General features: G+C 39.0%; 1 protein-coding gene across 2 annotated transcripts; it reads right to left on the bottom strand.

Annotated features, from left to right (window-relative positions):
- Nucleotides 1-261: 261 nt before the first annotated feature.
- Nucleotides 262-19372, bottom strand: LOC131777666 (leucine-rich repeat and IQ domain-containing protein 1). 2 transcript variants are annotated; one of them, XM_066171631.1, is made up of 34 exons: nucleotides 19094-19372; nucleotides 18115-18235; nucleotides 17741-17838; nucleotides 17217-17325; nucleotides 16828-17042; nucleotides 16526-16600; nucleotides 15885-15947; nucleotides 15272-15348; nucleotides 14201-15157; nucleotides 12963-13019; nucleotides 12428-12515; nucleotides 12161-12313; nucleotides 11606-11756; nucleotides 10694-10761; nucleotides 10383-10508; nucleotides 10161-10288; nucleotides 9361-9434; nucleotides 8737-8830; nucleotides 8579-8648; nucleotides 8367-8461; nucleotides 8067-8121; nucleotides 7623-7840; nucleotides 7132-7219; nucleotides 6339-6458; nucleotides 5671-5858; nucleotides 4887-4923; nucleotides 4503-4711; nucleotides 4072-4160; nucleotides 3415-3528; nucleotides 2525-2603; nucleotides 1778-1885; nucleotides 1152-1224; nucleotides 933-1011; nucleotides 262-579 (listed from the first exon to the last, which is right to left on the bottom strand). In XM_066171631.1, exons 1-34 carry the CDS (start codon nucleotides 19223-19225, stop codon nucleotides 485-487), a joined length of 4503 nt encoding a protein of 1500 aa, XP_066027728.1. In that variant the 5' UTR covers nucleotides 19226-19372; the 3' UTR covers nucleotides 262-484. The 2 variants fall into 2 exon arrangements, with proteins under 2 accessions (XP_066027728.1, XP_058949966.2); XM_059093983.2 differs by having other exon boundaries at nucleotides 262-633; nucleotides 19094-19370.
- Between the last annotated feature and the right edge of the window lie 67 nt (nucleotides 19373-19439).

The raw sequence follows: 19439 nt of genomic DNA, 5'->3' as shown, positions 1-19439 counted from the left end.
TTTGAAATCCAGTAATGAGGATATCTCAGTGTTTCTGCTTAGATATGACCTAATTGAAGCGACGTGTCTGCACGCGAGGGCGAGATGATTCAGCTTGGGAGCGACTCGACTGAGAGCGACATGGTAAGGGAAGCAAAATCAACAACATTCGCTTGTGAAATAAATTAAATGAACAACAGAATCAGTGTGGTATTTCATAACTCCCTTAAATTCCGATTACAGTACAAGAGAGATAACAGTTTGACTCTTGGTCTCGTTAAGAAATAAACGATAACTTCCTAAGTTCTCAAGTTTTTTAATTAATTAAAAGTAATTATAATTTAGACATGTCCGATGGTTGTGATGCTCTGACGTCTCAGAGTCTCCCCTCCCCCATAGGCTCGGAAATAGTTTATAGAATCTCAACAAAGGTGCTGAACACTGTCCAAAAAGGCAGTCGCAGTGCAGGTGTAAACCACGGGATCTCACTGTACGATTACTACCATCATCTCTTGTTTTTAGATTCTCTGTTGATTCGCGCTCCAGCACTGTTGCTTTTCTCTGTTTTCAATGGTTGTTCTCCACTGGCCGAGGACCTGGCTAGGAGGTTGGGCACGGAATGAGTTTTGATGGCGGGAAAACGTACGTGACCCTCTAAGTAAGGAATGAACAGTCCTTACAACACCGGCTTCAAGGAAAGCAAATCTAACTCACTCAGCGTTATCCTAAACGATCCTATTCGCATTTTGCGCCACTCTCCTCTTTGGTATTTTTCAATCCAAGCGTAAGATTTTCCAAATTTTTATGTTATCCAAGGACATTTTTCATCACGTAAAATAAACTATTCCAAAAACCGTGACTCAACTACTCGTGTTCCCGAGATCAAGTGATCTAAAGAGACAAATTCCTCTTTATCAAATCTCACCAATCCTTCTGTATTACTGAATGCTAACCTGACGAAAATGAATTCCTCCTCGGGGAGAGCCCTTCGGGCGACGATTGTTCCAGGGATTGCGAAAAGTGTGGACTGGACTGCGAAAAAAAGCGGAAAGATCTAAGCCCAAATTAAAATCAGTCTCAAGTGATGGAGGCCGCAAAATCATAGAGTGTCACTAGCTAAACAAATTGATCCTTCCTCAACACTATATTCGAAAATGATAGACATAACTTACTATCAGTGGGAGGGTACGTCCGGAGAGAACCACGGGATCCATGTGGGGGAGATTGACAGAGGAGCGATTGTTTCTAGTGAAGAAAAATAACAGATAACATTACTTCTGAGAAGTTATGCCGGTTGCACGAGGAAAAAAATTACACGAGTCAGCGGTGACAGAACTATTACTTTTGTCTTCATTTCACAAGTCTAGAACGTTATCGGAGCTGGTTGACTTCTAGGACTGAATTTTGCATCAAACAATGCATAAAACAGCCAACCATTTGTAGATCGCGAAACTCTACACTCCCTATAGGTTAAGAGCGGGCAAAGCGGAAATGTCTGACTCGGACTTTCCGTCTTCTGAACCTGTAACGATGAATAATTTCAAGTCCTTATGCATGTCAACCAAAAAAAACCCGTTTTTTTTTTTTTAATTTTTTTTTTAGTGAAGATGCACTTAAACCTTTCATTAAGGAACAAATTTGTAACTTGAGGGGTTCTTGATTACATTTTGATACGTGCAGAGCTCCTGTGTCCCACACGTACAAAGATGCATATCTCGCCGTTTTTAAAGCGTTATGAAGCTACATAAAGAACACTCCGATTTCGCACTGTATAGGTTTCTAAAACATGGTTCATTACTTTTGTGGCGAGGTTTTCTTAGCTCTGTTATCAGGAGAGTATTCCTTTCTGTCGGCCATGATGTTTTTCTCTTCGTCTTCGTGAACAACGGCCTGCCTGTAAACCCAACTAGAAGCCCCACAAAAATATAAGGAGTGTTAAAAACTAAAGATAAGAATCATTTCAAATGACACAACGGGACAAGGTAAATTCACGAGGTAGAGCAGAGAAGCGAAGTTTCAAGGTGAAGCGTAACAACAATAAATGACAAAAGTAGTTGGAACGCATCCCACTAATACGTGACCGGTCTAAACACCTCCGCTCAATATAATAAACAGAAATCTTGTAATTCATCAGTGATAAGTTACTTGAAAGCGCCCATTTCCACCCAATCGTTGTCGTACGAAATGAGCGACCATTTCGTTGACCTCAGGAACATTTAAATCGGAGAAAGGGGGGAGATAAATGAAAGTTGTAGAAAAAATTCAATAGCAGTAGTATGTGCCAGGACTTTCGCCACTCGTTGTAGTCTCTACGGTAGTAAAAAAGGCTAGTGTAAGGCATGGTGTTGCCCCATCATGGAGAAAACTTCCTTAAATCTTACCTTCGTGTTCCTAAATGCGCTGTATCATTAATTGGTAATTTTCCGTAACCCCATGATCATTGCGCAGATTTATGAGAATTTTAAATGCAATTACTTAATAAAAACAAAAACAAAGCAGAACCATCTACAGCAAAGGTTCAAGATTGGTAAATATAAATGCTTACCTGTAAGTCATTTTCTCTCTATTTTGCTTTTCAGTGGTCGGCGATGTAGAATTCAGATGACTAGCCATAGCTTCACGCGCTGAAGAGAACAGAAAATCGAAAAGCACAAAAGTAACAGGTTTAAAATGGCATTAGACGGTTATCGCAACTCTTTATCAACTCTATATCTTTGTTGAACTCTGTGAAAATTTGATACTAGAGATCTTCTAACACCTGGCCCGCGTTAATCATCTTCCTGCGCTACATCACCCGTTACAAATTTTATTATTCTGATTGTTGAATTTTCCTTCGGGCGATGTGTTTGATCAACAGGCGAAACTGCCAGCCGTTCTCTGGCCTTACTTCACCAAGACAGCGATCAAACGTCTGAGCAAGTGCGAACTTTTTAATGCCAAGGTGGCGCGCTTTGAGGCTGTCAGAACTAAGAAGCTTCACTGGAGTTTTGAATGGCCTAACAAACCTCAAAGTCGTGCTGTTTAAAGAGTATATCTTTTTGATAAAGCTCAAACTGACAAAATTGTAAACAAACAGGATAATTGTAATAATAGTTAAAAACTACCCTAAGGTTCGAGTCTTCCTTTTCCCAGATTTCTATTTCTTTTGCATATTTTGCGTGACAGCGGTAGTCTCGTGCTTTCCTTGGAAATTTTGGGCGGAAAATTGGCGCGCAGGCGGCTAAAATTGATCCCTCCTAGCATTTCCGACGTTTGACCGCTTTGTTTACCTAACCACAGACCATAAACAAATCAAAACGAAAAGAAAAGAAACAGCTACTTCTTGTCTCTTATCAAGCAAACCTATTTCCACACATGAATGTTGCAGCTAAAAGCAAAATCCGAATTTTTCGTCGCCAAAATAATCAGTTTAGCTTTTTAAGTAACAACCCTCACCCGCAAAATATTCCACTCTATTTGGCGGTTGTCTTCTAATAGGCGGTGGTTTCACCTCCTGTAACTTATTGGTTTCTTCCAGCTTCTTGAATAAAGCCAGACGTTTATTGGGATCTCATGAAAATAGAAAAAAAAAACTAAATTAATTAATGAATAAATAAACTATTCGAGCTCAAGATCGGACCTGGGTGAGGTCTGAATCCTACCCCATAATGAGGGATCCACATCTTCTTTGCCCCTCAATCGTAACCAATGTTTCACAACTTTTTTACAAAACTAAACTTCCAGTGCACACTATAATTTATCTATTTAGCACTTGGCTCACAGGAAAAGCTTATTTTTGCGTTTGTCGGACGTACGCAGGCAGGCTCGTGGCGAACGCGAGGAGTGAGTCATGTGCACGAAGAGAAGTGTCATCCTTTTCGAACCACTCCACTTGCACGAGTCACGCCCTCGCGCGCCCCCCGCGCTTATCTCCCTCTTAACCCCGCTCTTCTGAAAAACGCAAAAATGGCGTCCATACTGCAGGAGGAGAATCTCCTGTAGAAAAACGTAATGTTTAAAAGGTATGTCAAGGAAAAGCTACACAAACCGCCTCAGACGTAGTGGCGGGCTAAACCTTTCTCTTCTCTGAATAAATTTGACATTAAAACCTACCAAGCAGCTTTTTCCTTCTGGCGGGATTATATTTCATCTTTTTCGCTCTTCTCATCATCAGTTCAGCTGTCTCGGAACTCCTGAAACCCCTAAATGTAATAGTGGTAATAATGCTAGGTGTTCATAACATGGGCTTTATTAAGGTTTACAAAGGCCACAATAAGGTGGAGCATGCCTGGAACCTACAGAAATTCAAGCATAGCCCCTCCGTGCAAGACTCTGATTGGCGCACTTATTTCAAACACAATTGTCAGCTAATCGGAGACGATAAATGGATCTTAGTGCGTATATACATGCGTCAAAAGCAGAAGGAAAATTCATCACCTGAACTGAGAACTTATTTTCAGTTAAGCTTTCAAGGCCTTCTAACATGAATAAAAAACAGAATGGAAGAGGGCAACCCTGTCTTAAAACATCAATTACATCCTTACCATTCGCTGCTCAGTTCTTCTGCACGATGTGACAGATGACTTTGCAAGCCAGAAGTCACTGACATTTGGTCATGATCTATGGTTGCCTTGCCAACAGGAAGTTGATTGACATCGGTAATGGGTGAGTCTGCTGAACGCCAGGCGTGACGAGGTTTTGGTGCCGTGGGTTCTGGTTGGAAGGCAGCTCTGGAATTCTTTTCGAGATATGTCTATAAATGAACAAGTATTGTGGACATGATTACCACGTTTATTAAAATTATCAAAGGATAAAGATACGAGTTAAGCATGTCATAACATACTTATTTTACCCTATCTCGTATTTTCCCCAGAATTCCATCTCAGTCAAAAACTCAGTCAAAAACTAGACCCGCGTCTCACTCATACCTTAATTGGTTTCCCAGGTGATTTTAACACTGGTCCCCTTGAACACAAATCAGAGCACTTCAAGTTAGTAACAATGAATTCGGCTTTTCTACACCATTAAAATTTGTTCGCTTAATTTTTTTTAAATTACACATTGGGTTTTCCTAAACAAGTGTGAAGTGACGTTTAGAGAAGACTTATTGCCAGCTCCTGAGCCAAAATCTCAAAGAAAATGGTTTCGCTTTACACGTAAGAGGATAAAAAAATCAACCAAGTTAAGTTCTATACCCATTCCAACGGTGGTAGATTTCTCGTTTTCGAAAAACTTTGCCATGAACCCTTTGACCCCTTAGAGTGACTAACATCTATTTTCTCCTTACAACATCACGCCTGAATCATGCATTATGGTCATGAGAATTAAGGAAATGATCACCAACTAAAGATGCGCTTGATTTTTAAACAAACTCTCCTTATCAGCATCTTAGGGAATGTACAGAGAACACTAAGGAGAATATGCATACTGATGTTAGAGTGTAAAGGGTTCACGGAAAGTACGCATGGTTTTTTACATGGGGAAACAGCCAGGAAAGCTACCACAAAGACATGGATAATCGAAAGAACCAACAAAAGCAATTTGTATTCGATTCTAAAAACAATCGAAAAAAACAGCCATTGATTAGAAGTTGTTACTTTGCCAATCAACCCCCTACCCATAATTCAACAGTTCTAAACCAACGGTAGAACGGTAAGCCAAGTCACAGCTGAGAAACAAACATATGAGCTTTCCTCGCGTAACCAAACAGACCTGGACGGAAGCTGTGGAGTTTCACTCGGTGTCCATCCTTGTTCTAAAACGTTTTCGTCAAAATCGAAAGCCGTAAGATCCACTTCTTCATCATAATCAAACTCCTCCTCTCCTTCATCGTCATAAAATTGAGCGGCCCTCAGAGCTTCATTTAGCCGGCGACGAACCCGCTGACCACGGAAATGCGCCTGAATGAGAAAGAGGAATAATTTGGTCTTTCGGTAAACAAGAGTTGTCATGGCGGGGACTCTGAGGAAATTCACGACCACAAATATTTTTTCTTTTGGAAGAAAGCCTTTAGCATCATATTTAATTACCAGAACCATCCTTATTAATGCGCATTTCAGACTAGTGCCGTAAAACCAAACACCAAGGTTGTCATTGCAACGGCCAGCCATGAGATAGGAAAATAACAAAAGTAGACGATGAGAATTTAAAGCCAAAAAACATGCAAACTTCATGATAAGCAGGAAAGGGCGAGTGACCTGAGGCCGACTCCCTTTGGTTTCGCATCTGTTTTGTCGAAAGGGAAGCGGAAATTTTCTGGACTAATCACAGCACGAAGCAAAGAAAAATGAATGCGTTCTCGGATTACTTTTGATGGTTCATCCATTTCCAATCTTGAAATTAATACCAGTAAAAGAAATCACTCGTGATGCTGTCTTCACCTGAATTATGGTGGCTGCAGAATTTCTTTTCGGATCCCATGGTTCCTTGGGTTGTTTCTTGAGTTGTGAGCGAACCAGGTAGCCCCGCCAGGCTGACTGAATGGTCACAGCCGCGAGCCACTGTGAATAAAGACAAAACTATCGATCATGTTTGACTCTTAACTGAAGGGGAGGAAGAAGTGTTTCGTCTTACATTTTCCTTTGGATGAGAAATCCTTCTAGAAATATCCGAACTGGTTCTCACATCGAAAATTCCCACTAAGGGCACCTTCGCTATTATTCCAATAGGTTTGGACTTGCTGTCCAATCAAATCTACTGTTGGCATTTTTGTAAACTAAAGGTTCCGACTTCATTATCTAATCAACTCTTCTGAGGTGTTTTTGCAGAAACTCGAAAAGGTTCGAAGTTAGTTATCTAATCAATAGCCTCTAGGTTCTTACAAGCACCTACAATAAACCATGATCGTACCGTAAGCCACCACGAGCAAAAGACGAAAGCTGTGAAGCACTTTTTCAAAGCCAAACCGCTGGCTTTAACCCTTAAACTCATATGAGTGACCATGAAAAAATTTATATTTAAAATATCAAAACAGCATCACGCAGACAAGTGATGAGAATGAAGAAAAATATCAATTAGGGGATTGATGGTTGATCCAATACCAAATTCTCCGAACTGCCATCATAGGAATTGTATGCCAGACAGTAAGGAGAATTACTAATGAGATCTTGAGAGCGCAAGGGTAAACAGACGGTTAAATTATTTGCTATATCATCAGTAAAACAATGAACTTACTTTTGTGGTGTTGACATCAATCAAATGCCTGATGTGCCATCCCCTCCAAAGCGCCTGGATCTTAGTAGCAGCCACATGTTGCTGTGCCCTATTTAAACAGATAAGTTCTCACTGATCTGCTGGTGTAAACAGCGACATAAATCGAAGGAAAATCAAGATGAAAGTGTGCACAATTTGACGCGCAGCGCAGCGTGATGCGATATCACGTGACGCACAAGTTGAGTGCCACTCCAACAAAAGGAACCACGCGAAAATAGTCGTCGCATAAAATCCGATACTGCTCAGAATTCACGTTCTGTCAGATTTGTCGTTCATCAAAATTATCATTTCGTCAAGTTGGGCGTAATGCCCAAAAACCCGCGCAATACGAAATAAAGGCGGAGTCACAATTTCAAGCTAAATTATCCGCTCCATACAAGTATTTAGTGCAATGGATTATGAAATTTCGCAGTGACTCTAAATTCAGATATTAACTTTATTGTTCAACTTACAGAAGATCTATTGACTGTTTAGTTTTTCCTTCCTTTTCATTCCTTGCACTCGGCTGGTGCAGCTGTGGATGGTGTAACTGTGCCTTCCCTTCTCGGTTTCTGTCGCCGTCCAAAGTTTTCTCTTCCTTGACTATACAACTTGCGTTTTCTGAACTGAAATTTTCGTGTTCAAGCAGGTGTCTTACCGCCAATTCAAATCTTTCCTGGTTGTGTTGACTCTGACATTCATAGAAAACAAAAAAACTATCATTATTATAAACGATAACAACAACCACGACAACAACAACCACGACAACAACAACCACGACAACAACGACAAATGGAGAACTAAACATTATAAGTAAAGAAATAAAATACCACTTCTCGACCTTCTCATTTATCTTTCCTCAAAAAAATTCACTCTCACATTGCAGAACAGTGATAGTTAAAAAAAATCTGTCTTACCTTTAAGCGTAGTCTTCTTACAACACTTTCTGGGTTTCTTGCGTCCGTAATCTCACTGTTGGATAAAAATGTATACATACTGATACCTGGTGACTACTACATTACTTACAGTTACGGTAAAAAATTCCCTGAATACAAGCAAGCAGTCCAGTCAAAACGTCTGATTTTAACTCTTGTTACTATGGCTAAAACAAAACCAGTCTAAAAAACAAAGGCACACAGGCGAGTAACGCAATAACCCTGAACCATTTGTTACGTCGTGGCTTCACCGTACACTGCACGTTTTGTTTCAAAGCCTACCCGAGTTCTTTTTCTTGCTTGGCCTTTAAATTATCCTGAGAATGGAGTTGGTTCTGACACATTTCAAGGAACACAGCTTGATTCTCAGCTGAAACCTGCGATGAGAGAAAACGCCAATTGTAGGCCAGTGAGACAACGTAAGAAATCATTCTTCAATGAAAAGATCTATCAAAGCTGTGGAAATTCTTCAGTTTGTTTAGAATTTTTCTTACTCTGCTTTTCTGGTGCGTAATCTCGTCGTCCAAACTCAATAGGTTTGGCAGGTATTCCAGTATCAAGGCTCTGTGAAGATGATGTGATATCTCAGTCAGTGTCAGCTACAACAATTTATGTTCGCAAACACCAAGAGTATGAATGTAGAACAAAATACCTGCAGTTAGGATCTTCATAAACAGGATTTTCTGCAGCCTTTAATGTTCTAATTCTGTGGCAGTTTTGTAGCCCGTGGAGAAGACTGTCAGTGTCTGTAAGAAATGTTTATAATAAATAGGTGTGTGGTGAACCACTTCAGATAAAGATGGAAACAGAAACACAGTGAAAACTTCCAGAAGTCGATATCCATCAGACCCGCGCTAGTTTCTCCTAAATAGAGGCGTCTGAAAAAATAACTAGAGTACACACGCGTCAAAATGTTTTGAGACGTTTTCTCCTGGGTGCCAATTCACTGCCAAAGCAAGCTAGACCAAGAGAAAATATCAGTTTTGCAAGAAAAAATGAAAACATTAAGGAGGGGAGATTAAAATGGAAATAAACGAGGATGTTAAAATTGAACATGGATTGCGCACGACCACCTTGGCTAAAATTTTTTTTTCATGCACAATTGAAAAAATCCTAAATGGATATACTGTTTTGGAAATAAAAAATACAAAATAGCAACAGTTAAACACAATAAGTCTTCGAAACAAACGTAGTTTTCGAATGTAGCCGCCTCTCATCGTTAGAAGCCACTAAAAGTGCGAGGCAAATCAAACAAGTTGGGTTGCAATGTTCATACCTGATATTAGGTTGTTGCTGATATCCAAAAACTCCATCATGATCAAATTACCGAGAGGCGCCAACCGAGATATGCTACAAAAAAACACGAAATATCCATAAAAACGTCAGTAAATTACGAAGACAACTGTGTGACTGAATAAAAATACAACTACGAGCTTGTACAGGTGCTATGAGCGATCACTCGAAACTATCTTCAGAAAGTGCTTCGAGTTCTGAAGTCTCGACTAAAATCAACGGTGTGACGTTATTGGGGTTCTTGTACGGTGTTGCCACTCAAAGGTGTCCTTTAGTAAACAGGAGTGAAGATGAGAACCTGAAACCTAATGAATATACATGAAATACATGATCCTAATGGAGAAAGTTACAAGTAAGTGTCAACAGGTTCAGGAGGGAGGAAAGCCGGAGGACCCGGAGGAAAAAACCCCAGTGATCACAACGGCCGATCAGAACAAAACAAACACGCAAATTCCCTGTAGCGCGGGAAAACGCGGGTTACCACGTCGCGATCGATTTTAGTTTTGCATTTGATTGGTTGAGAGATTGGCGCGAATTTTCTAGATCAGTCACAGACCGTAGTGAGGCAAAACCAATCCAACCATGGATTACTTTCGACACTTAATTGAAATTTGCTCTTACACTGCGTCATGATTTTTTTGGTTCTGGTTTTGCGACACTCAATCGAAAAGGCCTCCATTCTGAGGGGCGAGCGGGTTGGACAACATAATGAGGAATTACAAGAAGTATTCAGAACCCTGCATCTTGTGTAATAAGTATATTCATGGTCCTTTTGTATCTCACCTGTTTTGGCTCACACTGAGAATCTGAAGCAAGGGTAGCCATGCAGTCGACAGTGCATCTAAGGAAGAGATGCTGTTATCATCAAGTCTAAGCTCTCTCAAGAGAACACTGTTTACAACACAAGGAGGCTGTGATGAATAAAAAGAAGTCCCTTCAAAACAATTATCGCATGAAAAAAACAAGTTATCAACGTGCGCATTTTGCAAGATGTAATCTACTCACTTCTAGTAAATTATTTGCTCGAAGATTCAACGTTTGAAGCAGCAGACAGTTGTCAATCTCACTGACACGAGCCAAGTGATTGTGAGCCAGACTTAGGTGCTGAAGTCTTGAGAGGCAATACAAACCCTGTTTAGAAAAAATGCTCAATTACTGACTCTACAGTACTATTGAGAGAATATGGTCTACCAATCGGTCTTTTATCATTTTTTGCCCAAAGAGAACCTTCTTTCAAGGTCGTGGCCCAATTTGAATATTGCAGAAGTTCCATTCGCGAAGCATCCAGCATCACGACATCTTCCGTTTCACATTACCTTAGTGTTTATGAGTTGATTGTTATCCATGAGTAGTTTCTGAAGCCTCCTGCAGGATGCTAGATCTCCTGCACAAGAAAGAAACGGCACTATATTGGTGGACAGAAGACGGTTATTTCTTAAACGAAACATTCGTACCGAAACAACAAAAACCGTCAAAACAAGCCAAGAGTCCTTCGTGCAAGGATATCGATCAGTTACAATTGTTAACATAACGGTGAGCAGTCAACTGAGGTCTAGGTTACAGTTCCAAATCAGCAATTGAATGGTCGAAGGAAGATTGTCGACGTATTGCTAATTCACAGGCAGTTAACCGAAAAGAAATAACAATTGTACGCCAAACAACCAGATCCAGAGTGTCAAGAAGACCTTCTGCAATTCTAGTACTTCTCAACGGTAGCGTAACACCTCTTTTTCCGTTTCTCGTAGAACGAGTTCCGTTTCTCGCAAGTCATGACCCATTTCTCATGAAACAACTATATCACCAAGGATGAAATACATAAGGAGTAAGAAACAGTTTCTTCTTCACTTTTCGTGGTTTGTCCAAGGCCCTTCTTTCCTTTACTGTCGCTCGAGGAGGGAGAAAAGCGAGCCACCGCGCGAGAACGAGCGGAAACATGAAAGCAACATCCCTGGCGTTCGCGTTTGTTTAATTTTCTGCGCTTCTTGATTCGCACGCGCAAAGAGTTATGATCTAAAACAAAGGTCTGTGAACAAACTTTAATTTGCTTTGCAAAATTTCACATCAAATTTTGACGGCCACTGGTGCGAAATGAGACTCAGGTTACGAAAAGAGGATATCGCGTCTAACGATATGCAGATACCTTCCCTTTGAACAGTATTCAGCGTATGCAGTGTACGCACCATTAACAGTCATAACATAAATGGTTCTATTTCTTTATTTCTTTTTACCTATTCTGGTGATCTTGTTATTGCTCAAGTCCAAAGACATAATGGAACCAATTCCTTCTAATCCATGGACAGAGGACAAGTTGTTGTTGGCAAGAGATATGTCTTCCAGCTTAGGAAGATCTTTAATGTTGATTGCTTCAATGTTGTTACCCTGAAATAAAAGTGGAAGCAGAAAAATGACTTATCACTTTCTGTGTAACCAGTGTCTTAATTTTGGGAGTCTGTGGGTTGGTTCGTTGATGGAATTTTTGCACACAATGTGTTTAATGTAACCATGACGACTAAATGCAATACTGATGTCTAAGGTTTGGGCATCATGTGCGAAAGGTGTATTGGCTGAGAGACACACTTCGTTCTGCGACTTCTTAGGACAGTCCGTTTTAACACAGTTTTTTAAACAGACGTTGTTTTATCTTTCTCCACAAGTTAAATAGCGTCTTTGTTTTTTTATAGTTAATCAAACGGATGTTTTATATAGATCATCGATCTGTTTTGTCGTTAATTGGCTGCCGTGGGGTTATAAAGACGACTGGGAACTGACACGGAGTTCCTTACCTGTAAATGAAGTTCTTGTAGTTCTTTGCACTTGTCTAAACCTTCAACTACCAACAATCCGCAGTTTTGAAGTGACAAAGACCTCACTTCTGGACACTGACTAAGCCCTTGCATACTACAGCTTGGAAGTTCGTTGAGTGCGATACACTTCACCTGGAAAAAATTAACCACCCTTCATCTTGATCTAATATTCTTCCCCCAAAACATTCTCACGATTTTGAAAGAAACACCTAGTTAACAGGCTGGTAGCAGTAGCAAACTACTTACTATATGGAGAGACGTATTGGAAGGAGATGACATCAAAAGCTGTTCTTCAGTTAAAGCAGGAAGATGTTTGCCAGCAGAAAATGCTCTTCTATAAAGAGATAATTCACACAAAAAAATGACAGTTTTTTAGTCGTTTTCATTGAAATTTGAAATTTGTCTTAGAAAGTAATTTGTTATCTGTTAATATCCTTCTCTTTTCCCTAATTATACACGATTACCCTTTCATTGTTGAATCAAACATTAGGTCGTGAACATAAAGGAAACGATTGCCAACCAAGAAAACTCTAGATTGTTAAATAAATTCTCTTCATCAGAAGCACAGCATAGGTACAGTAGTGCAGTAGGGAGAACATGTTTACTGATATTAGAGTGTAAAGGGATGCTAGTGCCATCTAGTTTAATTTTCCCATTTCAATTTCTTCCTATTTTTCCAAACTAAATTTCTTTAATTTCCTCCACAGCACAAAATATTGTGATGTGCCACATTTGAGTTTCCTCTTGCAGCGAATTTCACTGTAAAACAAATATGTATTACCTTGGTCTTGACTTCATTGCTACAGGATGAGTTCTCCCCTCTGAAGTGGATACTGTGCTAGAAAAACCAAAACAATGTTCTGTTTGTGGCTTTGCAAACTAATTTTCAGTCAGTAAGGTGTTGGCAACTTACCATCTGATACATTTTGCATATGAATGAGCATGCTTCAATGAGTGGCAAAGGTACATGTTATTAGCACCCTTCCCCTCAGAAGATGGTCAACAATTCTCCACCACACATAATTAACAGAAATCTTGTAATTCATGTGTAATAAGTTTCTTGAAAGCCCTCCTCTCCCCAAAACTTACACTTATCCCCCTTTCCCTCTCCCTTCTTTCCCTCTCTCTCCCCCCCTTGCCTCTCTCCCCCCCCCTTTTCCTCACTCTCCCCCTTTACCTCTCTCTCCCCCTTTCCCTCTCTCTCTCTCCTCCACCTTTCCCTCTCTATCTCTCCCCCCTTTACTTCTCTCTCTCCCCACCCCCTTTCGATCTCTCTCTCTCCCCCCCTTTCCCTCTCTCTCTCTCTCCCCCCCCTTTCCCTCTCTCTCTCTCCCCCCCTTTCCCTCTCTCTCTCTCCCGCCCCCTTTTCCTCTCTCTCCCCCTCTTTCCCTCTCTCTCTCCCCCCCCTTTTCCTCTCTCCCCCCCCTTTTCCTCTCTCTCCCCCTCTTTCCCTCTCTCTCTCCCCCCCCCTTTCCCTCTCTCTTCCCCTCTTCCCCAAACAATGTTACCTGGTGGTTTCCACTGTTTGTTTGACCCTTTAACTCTCAAGGTCTGACTACCAATTCTCCCTTCTCCCCTTTACAAATTTCTTCATAAATTAGTTGCAATAATTTGGTGTTTGATCAAGATATCAACTTCAACTGGATAAGTTTGAGTATTCTCATCACCCATTTGCTGGATAAAGTATGAATATTATAGAGAGAAGTTACATGTTAATCACTTCCAGGAGTTAACACCAGCACCAGGAAACAACAAAATAGGTGAGAGGGGAAAGATAACTGCAAGTTACAGAAAAAATTCAAAAGGTATTAGAGCATGCTAAGACATTTGCCACTTATTTTTCGTTTCTGCAGCAGCTTGAGAATGCATGCACCTTTCAAGTTAGATCTGATACTTGTACAAGTAGTAATTTTAATCACTTTTTTTAGCTGGTTTGCAAACATTTGTTGTGAAGAACATACTTTCTTAAATGCTGAAACATCATCAGTGCTGCAAAATATGAAATTATGTTCAATTTACCTCCAAGGAGTATGTTCTTTTACCCACTGCAGTCTCCTTGCCTCTAGTTCTTTTGTTAATGCCAATCTTGTTGAGAGTTTTGTTTCTTGTCCAGATGTGTTAGCCCGCTCCAATAACTTTTCCCTTTTCTCTTGTGGGATTTCTTTGTATAGTGTTTCAGACTTCTGTTGATCTGAGAATCCTTTGGTTTCTTGCATTAGTTTTTCATCTCCTTGAATCCTCTCTCTTTCCATTTTCTCTTTCTCCTCTTTAGTTTTCAATTCTTCCTCTAACACTTTCCTCCTGTGCTCTTCTTTTAGTCTTTCCTCTTCCTCCCTTCTCTTTCTTTCTTCCTCTTTTCTCATATTTTCTTCCATCTCCCTTCTCTTTCTTTCTTCCTCTTTTCTCATATTTTCTTCCATCTCCCTTCTCTTTCTTTCTTCCTCTTTTCTCATAGTTTCTTCCATCTCCTTTTTCTTCCTTTCTTCCTCTTTCCTCTTGTTCTCTTCTGCTATCCTTTGTTTCTCTTCTTCAATTTTCTTTTGTATTTCTTCTCTCTTTCTTTTCTCCTCTTCTTCCCTATTCTTTCCCTCTTCAATTCTCTGTTGTTTCTCCTCTGCTTCTCTCTGCTTTTCTTCTTCCTCTTTCTTTTTCCTGGCTTCTTCTTTCCTCCTCTCCTCTTCCTCAATTCTTCTTTTTTCCACTTCTTCCATCTTTTTTTTCTTCTCCTCTCTTAACCTCTGCTCTTCTTTCAGTTTCCTTTCGTTCTCCTCCGCCTCTTGTTTTCTTCTTTCTTCTTCTTGTCTCAACCTATTCTCTTTTTCTTCCCTTCTTCTCTGTTCATCTTCAAGTTTCTTTTTCTCAGCTTCCTCTCTCAGCTTTCTCTCTACCCTTTCAATGCTGTCAAGTTCTTCATTTCTTTTCTTTATCCTCTCTAACTTCTTAGCTTCCAGTATTGGTTGAAACTGTTTCCTTGTTCTTAATCAACAAATGATTCATAGAATTAGCAATAATTAATGTACTTTGAAAATATATCTTTGAAAAAAGCAATTTACAAATTCCAACCTTACGGCTACGATTATAATTTTATACCTAAAGCCTTTGTAAAACTTCTGTAGTTTGGTAGCAGCAACTTCTCTCTTCCTAAGTTGATATTCCTCCTCCTTTTTCTGTAAATTGAGTTAGACAAAACTTTAATATGGGCAGGAAGTACAATCAACATTGTCATTAAGATTAACATGTTTTGCAAGATAAATTTATAATAATAAAAATAATAATAATAATAATAATATTTTGAGAGGAAGCCTCCAATCACCTGAAGGTGGTTTTCAGGAGGGTCCGCATAAAAATTAAAAAAATAAATTATATTAAAAAAGCTAGGACTAAGACTACAAGCTTAAGTTTAAAACTAAGAACTGAGACTAAAAATACTAACTAGAGATTAAAATAGTTGAACAGAAAAAGTTTCAGTATGTGATTAAAAATCGTTTTTGGCATCAGTCTCTTGAGCTCACTTGACAGTGAAGTCCAATCATCGATTGCTTTATAATATGTTTTGTTTCTGCCCCATTCTGTTCTTGGCCTGCTGACTTTGGGCATGTAACCATTTCGGGTATTACAATTTGTTATATCAACTGCGTTGTTAATGTGAATCGGCCACCATCTCAGATTTTCATGTATCAAAAATAGAGTACAATCTTCACACCTTTGTCTCTTCCAAAGCTTCACTCTGTTTCCTTTTCTCTTCCTCTATTGCCTTAATCTCCATCTACAGTTTAATCAAATGAAACCTTTGTAAACACTTCTTGGCAATAACTTAACCCTTTAACTCCAGATCAAACTTGTAATTCTCCTTACTGTAAACCATACAATTCTTATAATGTTAGTTTAGAGAATTTAGTATTGGATCAACTAATTATCCCCAAATTGATATTTTTCTTTATTCTCATCACTTATCTGGTTGATATTGTATTGATATTGTATTGATATCCCGCAGGAAGATTCTGAAGCTGACTTTTCTACTATTGGCCCTTTGTTAAAGAAAATTGTGGGTAGTGTGTAGTTTACATACAGAAAAATTGAGCATAGAAAAACTCTTATTAACCCTTTAACTCCCATGAGTGACCAAGACAGAATTTCTCTTTATAATATCAATACAAAATCAAGAAGACAAGTGATGAGAATCAAGAAAAGTATCAATTAGGAGATTATTAGTAGATCCAATACCAAATTCTCAGAATTAATATCTGAAGAATTGCATAGCAGACAGTAAGGAGAAATACGAATGAGATCTTGGGAGTTAAAGGGTTAAAAGACACAGTCATGTTGATCTATTGTCAGTGTTACCTGGAACTGCTCCTCCATTTTTTGAAGTTTCTTCTCTTCCTCCCTGGCTTCTGCCTCCAATTTAGCTTTGAGAACCTAGTAAGTGGAGTACATTAAAGTTAATATGAGTACACAGACCTTTGGCAGCTGCTTCACACAAATCATAAAGCACAACATCATTAAACCTGTTCTGTGTTAAGAAAAATGTGACATCTACCACGTCATTTGCATTACACAAGTTAGAGATGCTATGTTAGTTTGCACAAGCTTCCAGACTTCAAGTCACTAACAAACCTAGAGAACATGTGTTTTATGGAGTGTACCTCTTGTTCCTTACGTAACTTCTCCTGTGAAGCCTCAAACTGTAATTGTCTCTCATAACGAGCTTCTTGTTCTCTTTCACGTCGTGCCTCATCTTGTTGCCTTCTTTCTTTGTACCACAACTCTCTCTCCTGATCTTTCTTGGCTTGTTTCTCTTCTAAATCTCTTAACTTTTGTTTAGCATTTTCCTCAAGGGCTTGAATTTCTTCGATGATGGCTGATAAATGATTTTAAATCACTGAAGTTAGATTTACAATAACAGACATTTGGACATGTGTACTTCATATATTTTCTTGGGGAAAAAGAAATTGTGCTTGTAAATAAGGTGACCATCCCAGAGAAGTGGCCATAAGTAAGGGTTCATTTATAAAAATATCTTAAAATTTATTACCTGGTCTGACAATATCCAAGGCAAATTGATTGTCTTCTTCATCCTTGTTGTCTCTTGCTAACCTCTCCCTTTCTTCTTTTAGTTCTGTTTCTTCAAGTTCTGACAAAACCTAATAAATAGCAACAAAATGCAACTGGTTGGTATTCTTTAACTCTTTCATTCCCAAGATGTCATTAGTAATTCTCCTTATAATTGTCATACAGGTCTTATAATGTTAGTTCAGAGAATGTGGTACTGGATCAATTAATAATCTCCCAATTGATATTTTTCTCTATTCTCATCCCTTTTCTTCTTGACATTGTATTGATATTGTAAGGAGAAATTCTGTCTCGGTCATGCATGGGAGCCAGAGGGTTAAAGGAGCAATGGTGCAGTAACAATATGGCTGCTTACTTACATATAGATGTACCAAAAGCATATTCAGGATCAAGGAGAAGATGTGCAATACCAAACAAAAATTGCAAGACTTGCCTACATTTTAAGAACCTTTGCATTTCTCTTGTAAATAGAATCAATCTGCTCACCCTATCTCTAATGACAAGAGGATTTTCAGAATAATCATCACCAAGTTCTTCCTTTATTCTCTGCGAGAGCAAAGCTTCATCTTCTTTCACTGAACTCCCTGTGGAGAAACACTAACACAATGTATGTGCACGTACCTATATTCACATCAAATACAACATGTGACAAGATTTCATTGATGTCTAGCCCCTTTACATCAGCTTCATCCTGTGTAAAAATCACCCTCTACTGAATGCAAGGGTTCTCAGAATAAAAACTCTGAAAGTTTGTTAAGATCAAGAACAAACACACTTGACCAAATTTAATAAGTTACAAGAATCTGTTAAAATATCTCATTTAAGCAACAGCTTACAGACAACATCATATTCTAACATACCAAGAGGTAACTTCTCCAAGATTATCTCACATTCCTTCACTTCTTCTTCAGCATTCTGTGTCCGTGACTGAAGAAGTAGCAGATATTCCTGGATGGAGTCTGGAAAGTCTTCCCCTTGAGACTAAAATCAAGAGGGAAACATATGAATCAATACTCAAATGTTTCACTCCCAAGATCTCAGTAGTTCTCTTAACTGTCTGCCATACAATTCTTACAATGTTGGTTTGAAGAATTTGGTATTTGATCAACTAATACTCTTCTAATTGATATATTTTTTTTCTTTATTCTTTTCTGCTTGATAGTGCATTGATATTACAGGGAGAAATTCTGTCTTGGTCTCTCACAGGAGTTAAAGAGTTATGTTAGCTAATTAACTAATATTTCCCATGTTTCCCACATCTGATTAGTAATAGATCACAGATAAAGTCATTTTTACATCATCTGCAGTCTATTGTTTAACAGACACTCGGCAGCATAGAATATATTTTTTTTATGTAACAACAAAACAAAAATTTTTCAATGGTGAAGTCATCTATGTGTCTGTCCTCCAAAAAATCAAAGGTAAGAACCAATCTTAGTGCGGGTGTGATTCATCAGCTTATCATATAACACACTCTAGTGAGCAGTTCCAGTTTTTAAGTACCTAACGAACTGAATTCAATTTACAGCGTTAAAAACCTTTTTTCTATTCAAACCCACCTGCATAAGCGACTTAAACTCGCACAATAAGAAACAATATGGTTAGATTAAACTCGTTTATCTTATCATGCATAATTAAGCTCTGCAATAATGAATATGATCCTTATGTTTACCAAAACTTCTATTTCCTTTGCTTGCTGAGCATAACCGTATCTGCAGTGTATTTATTTGCAGTGTACTGGAAAGGCAAAAATCTCGAATATAAATCTAATAATGAAATTACGATCTAGTTAAGTCATTAACCTGTTCAGTTTTGACACAAATTAAAACTGTAAATTACCTCGTCTGTTTCCAAAGTTGATGTCTCATCTTCAACATCTTCGATATGCAAACTGTCATCTTCAAGGGCGTCGAGTTCTCGCTGAATTTCAGCTTCAATGTCTACTTCATCGTCATCTAAGATGCAAGTCATCCTCTCTGAACAAGACACATCATTACTTCGCTCTTTTTCTCTCGTAGAACAATCTTTCGTTCATATCAAAACATCGCCGTAGCTACCATCACATTGCATTTGAGTTACACGACATCCCTTATCCTTCTTCACTATCCCCGCTGAAATCCTCGCTGGCTCCAAATTTTTACTACCAGATCTAACAACGATCGATATTGGTCGGGAGAGGATTAGG

Source organism: Pocillopora verrucosa, chromosome 8 (genome assembly GCF_036669915.1).
Source record: "Pocillopora verrucosa isolate sample1 chromosome 8, ASM3666991v2, whole genome shotgun sequence".
NCBI lineage: Eukaryota > Metazoa > Cnidaria > Anthozoa > Scleractinia > Pocilloporidae > Pocillopora > Pocillopora verrucosa.
The sequence above is the reverse complement of the archived record's forward strand: the minus strand, read 5'-3'. Positions and strand labels throughout refer to the sequence as shown.

Coding starts and splice junctions, on each gene's coding strand:
- LOC131777666 (XM_059093983.2), bottom strand. CDS start 19,225: ATGACTTGCATCTTAGATGACGATGAAGTAGACATTGAAGCTGAAATT. Junction 15,349..15,884: donor AAGCTTTGGAAGAGACAAAG/GTGTGAAGATTG, acceptor CTCAATTTACAG/AAAAAGGAGGAGGAATATCA. Junction 10,289..10,382: donor GAGCAAATAATTTACTAGAA/GTGAGTAGATTA, acceptor TATTCATCACAG/CCTCCTTGTGTTGTAAACAG.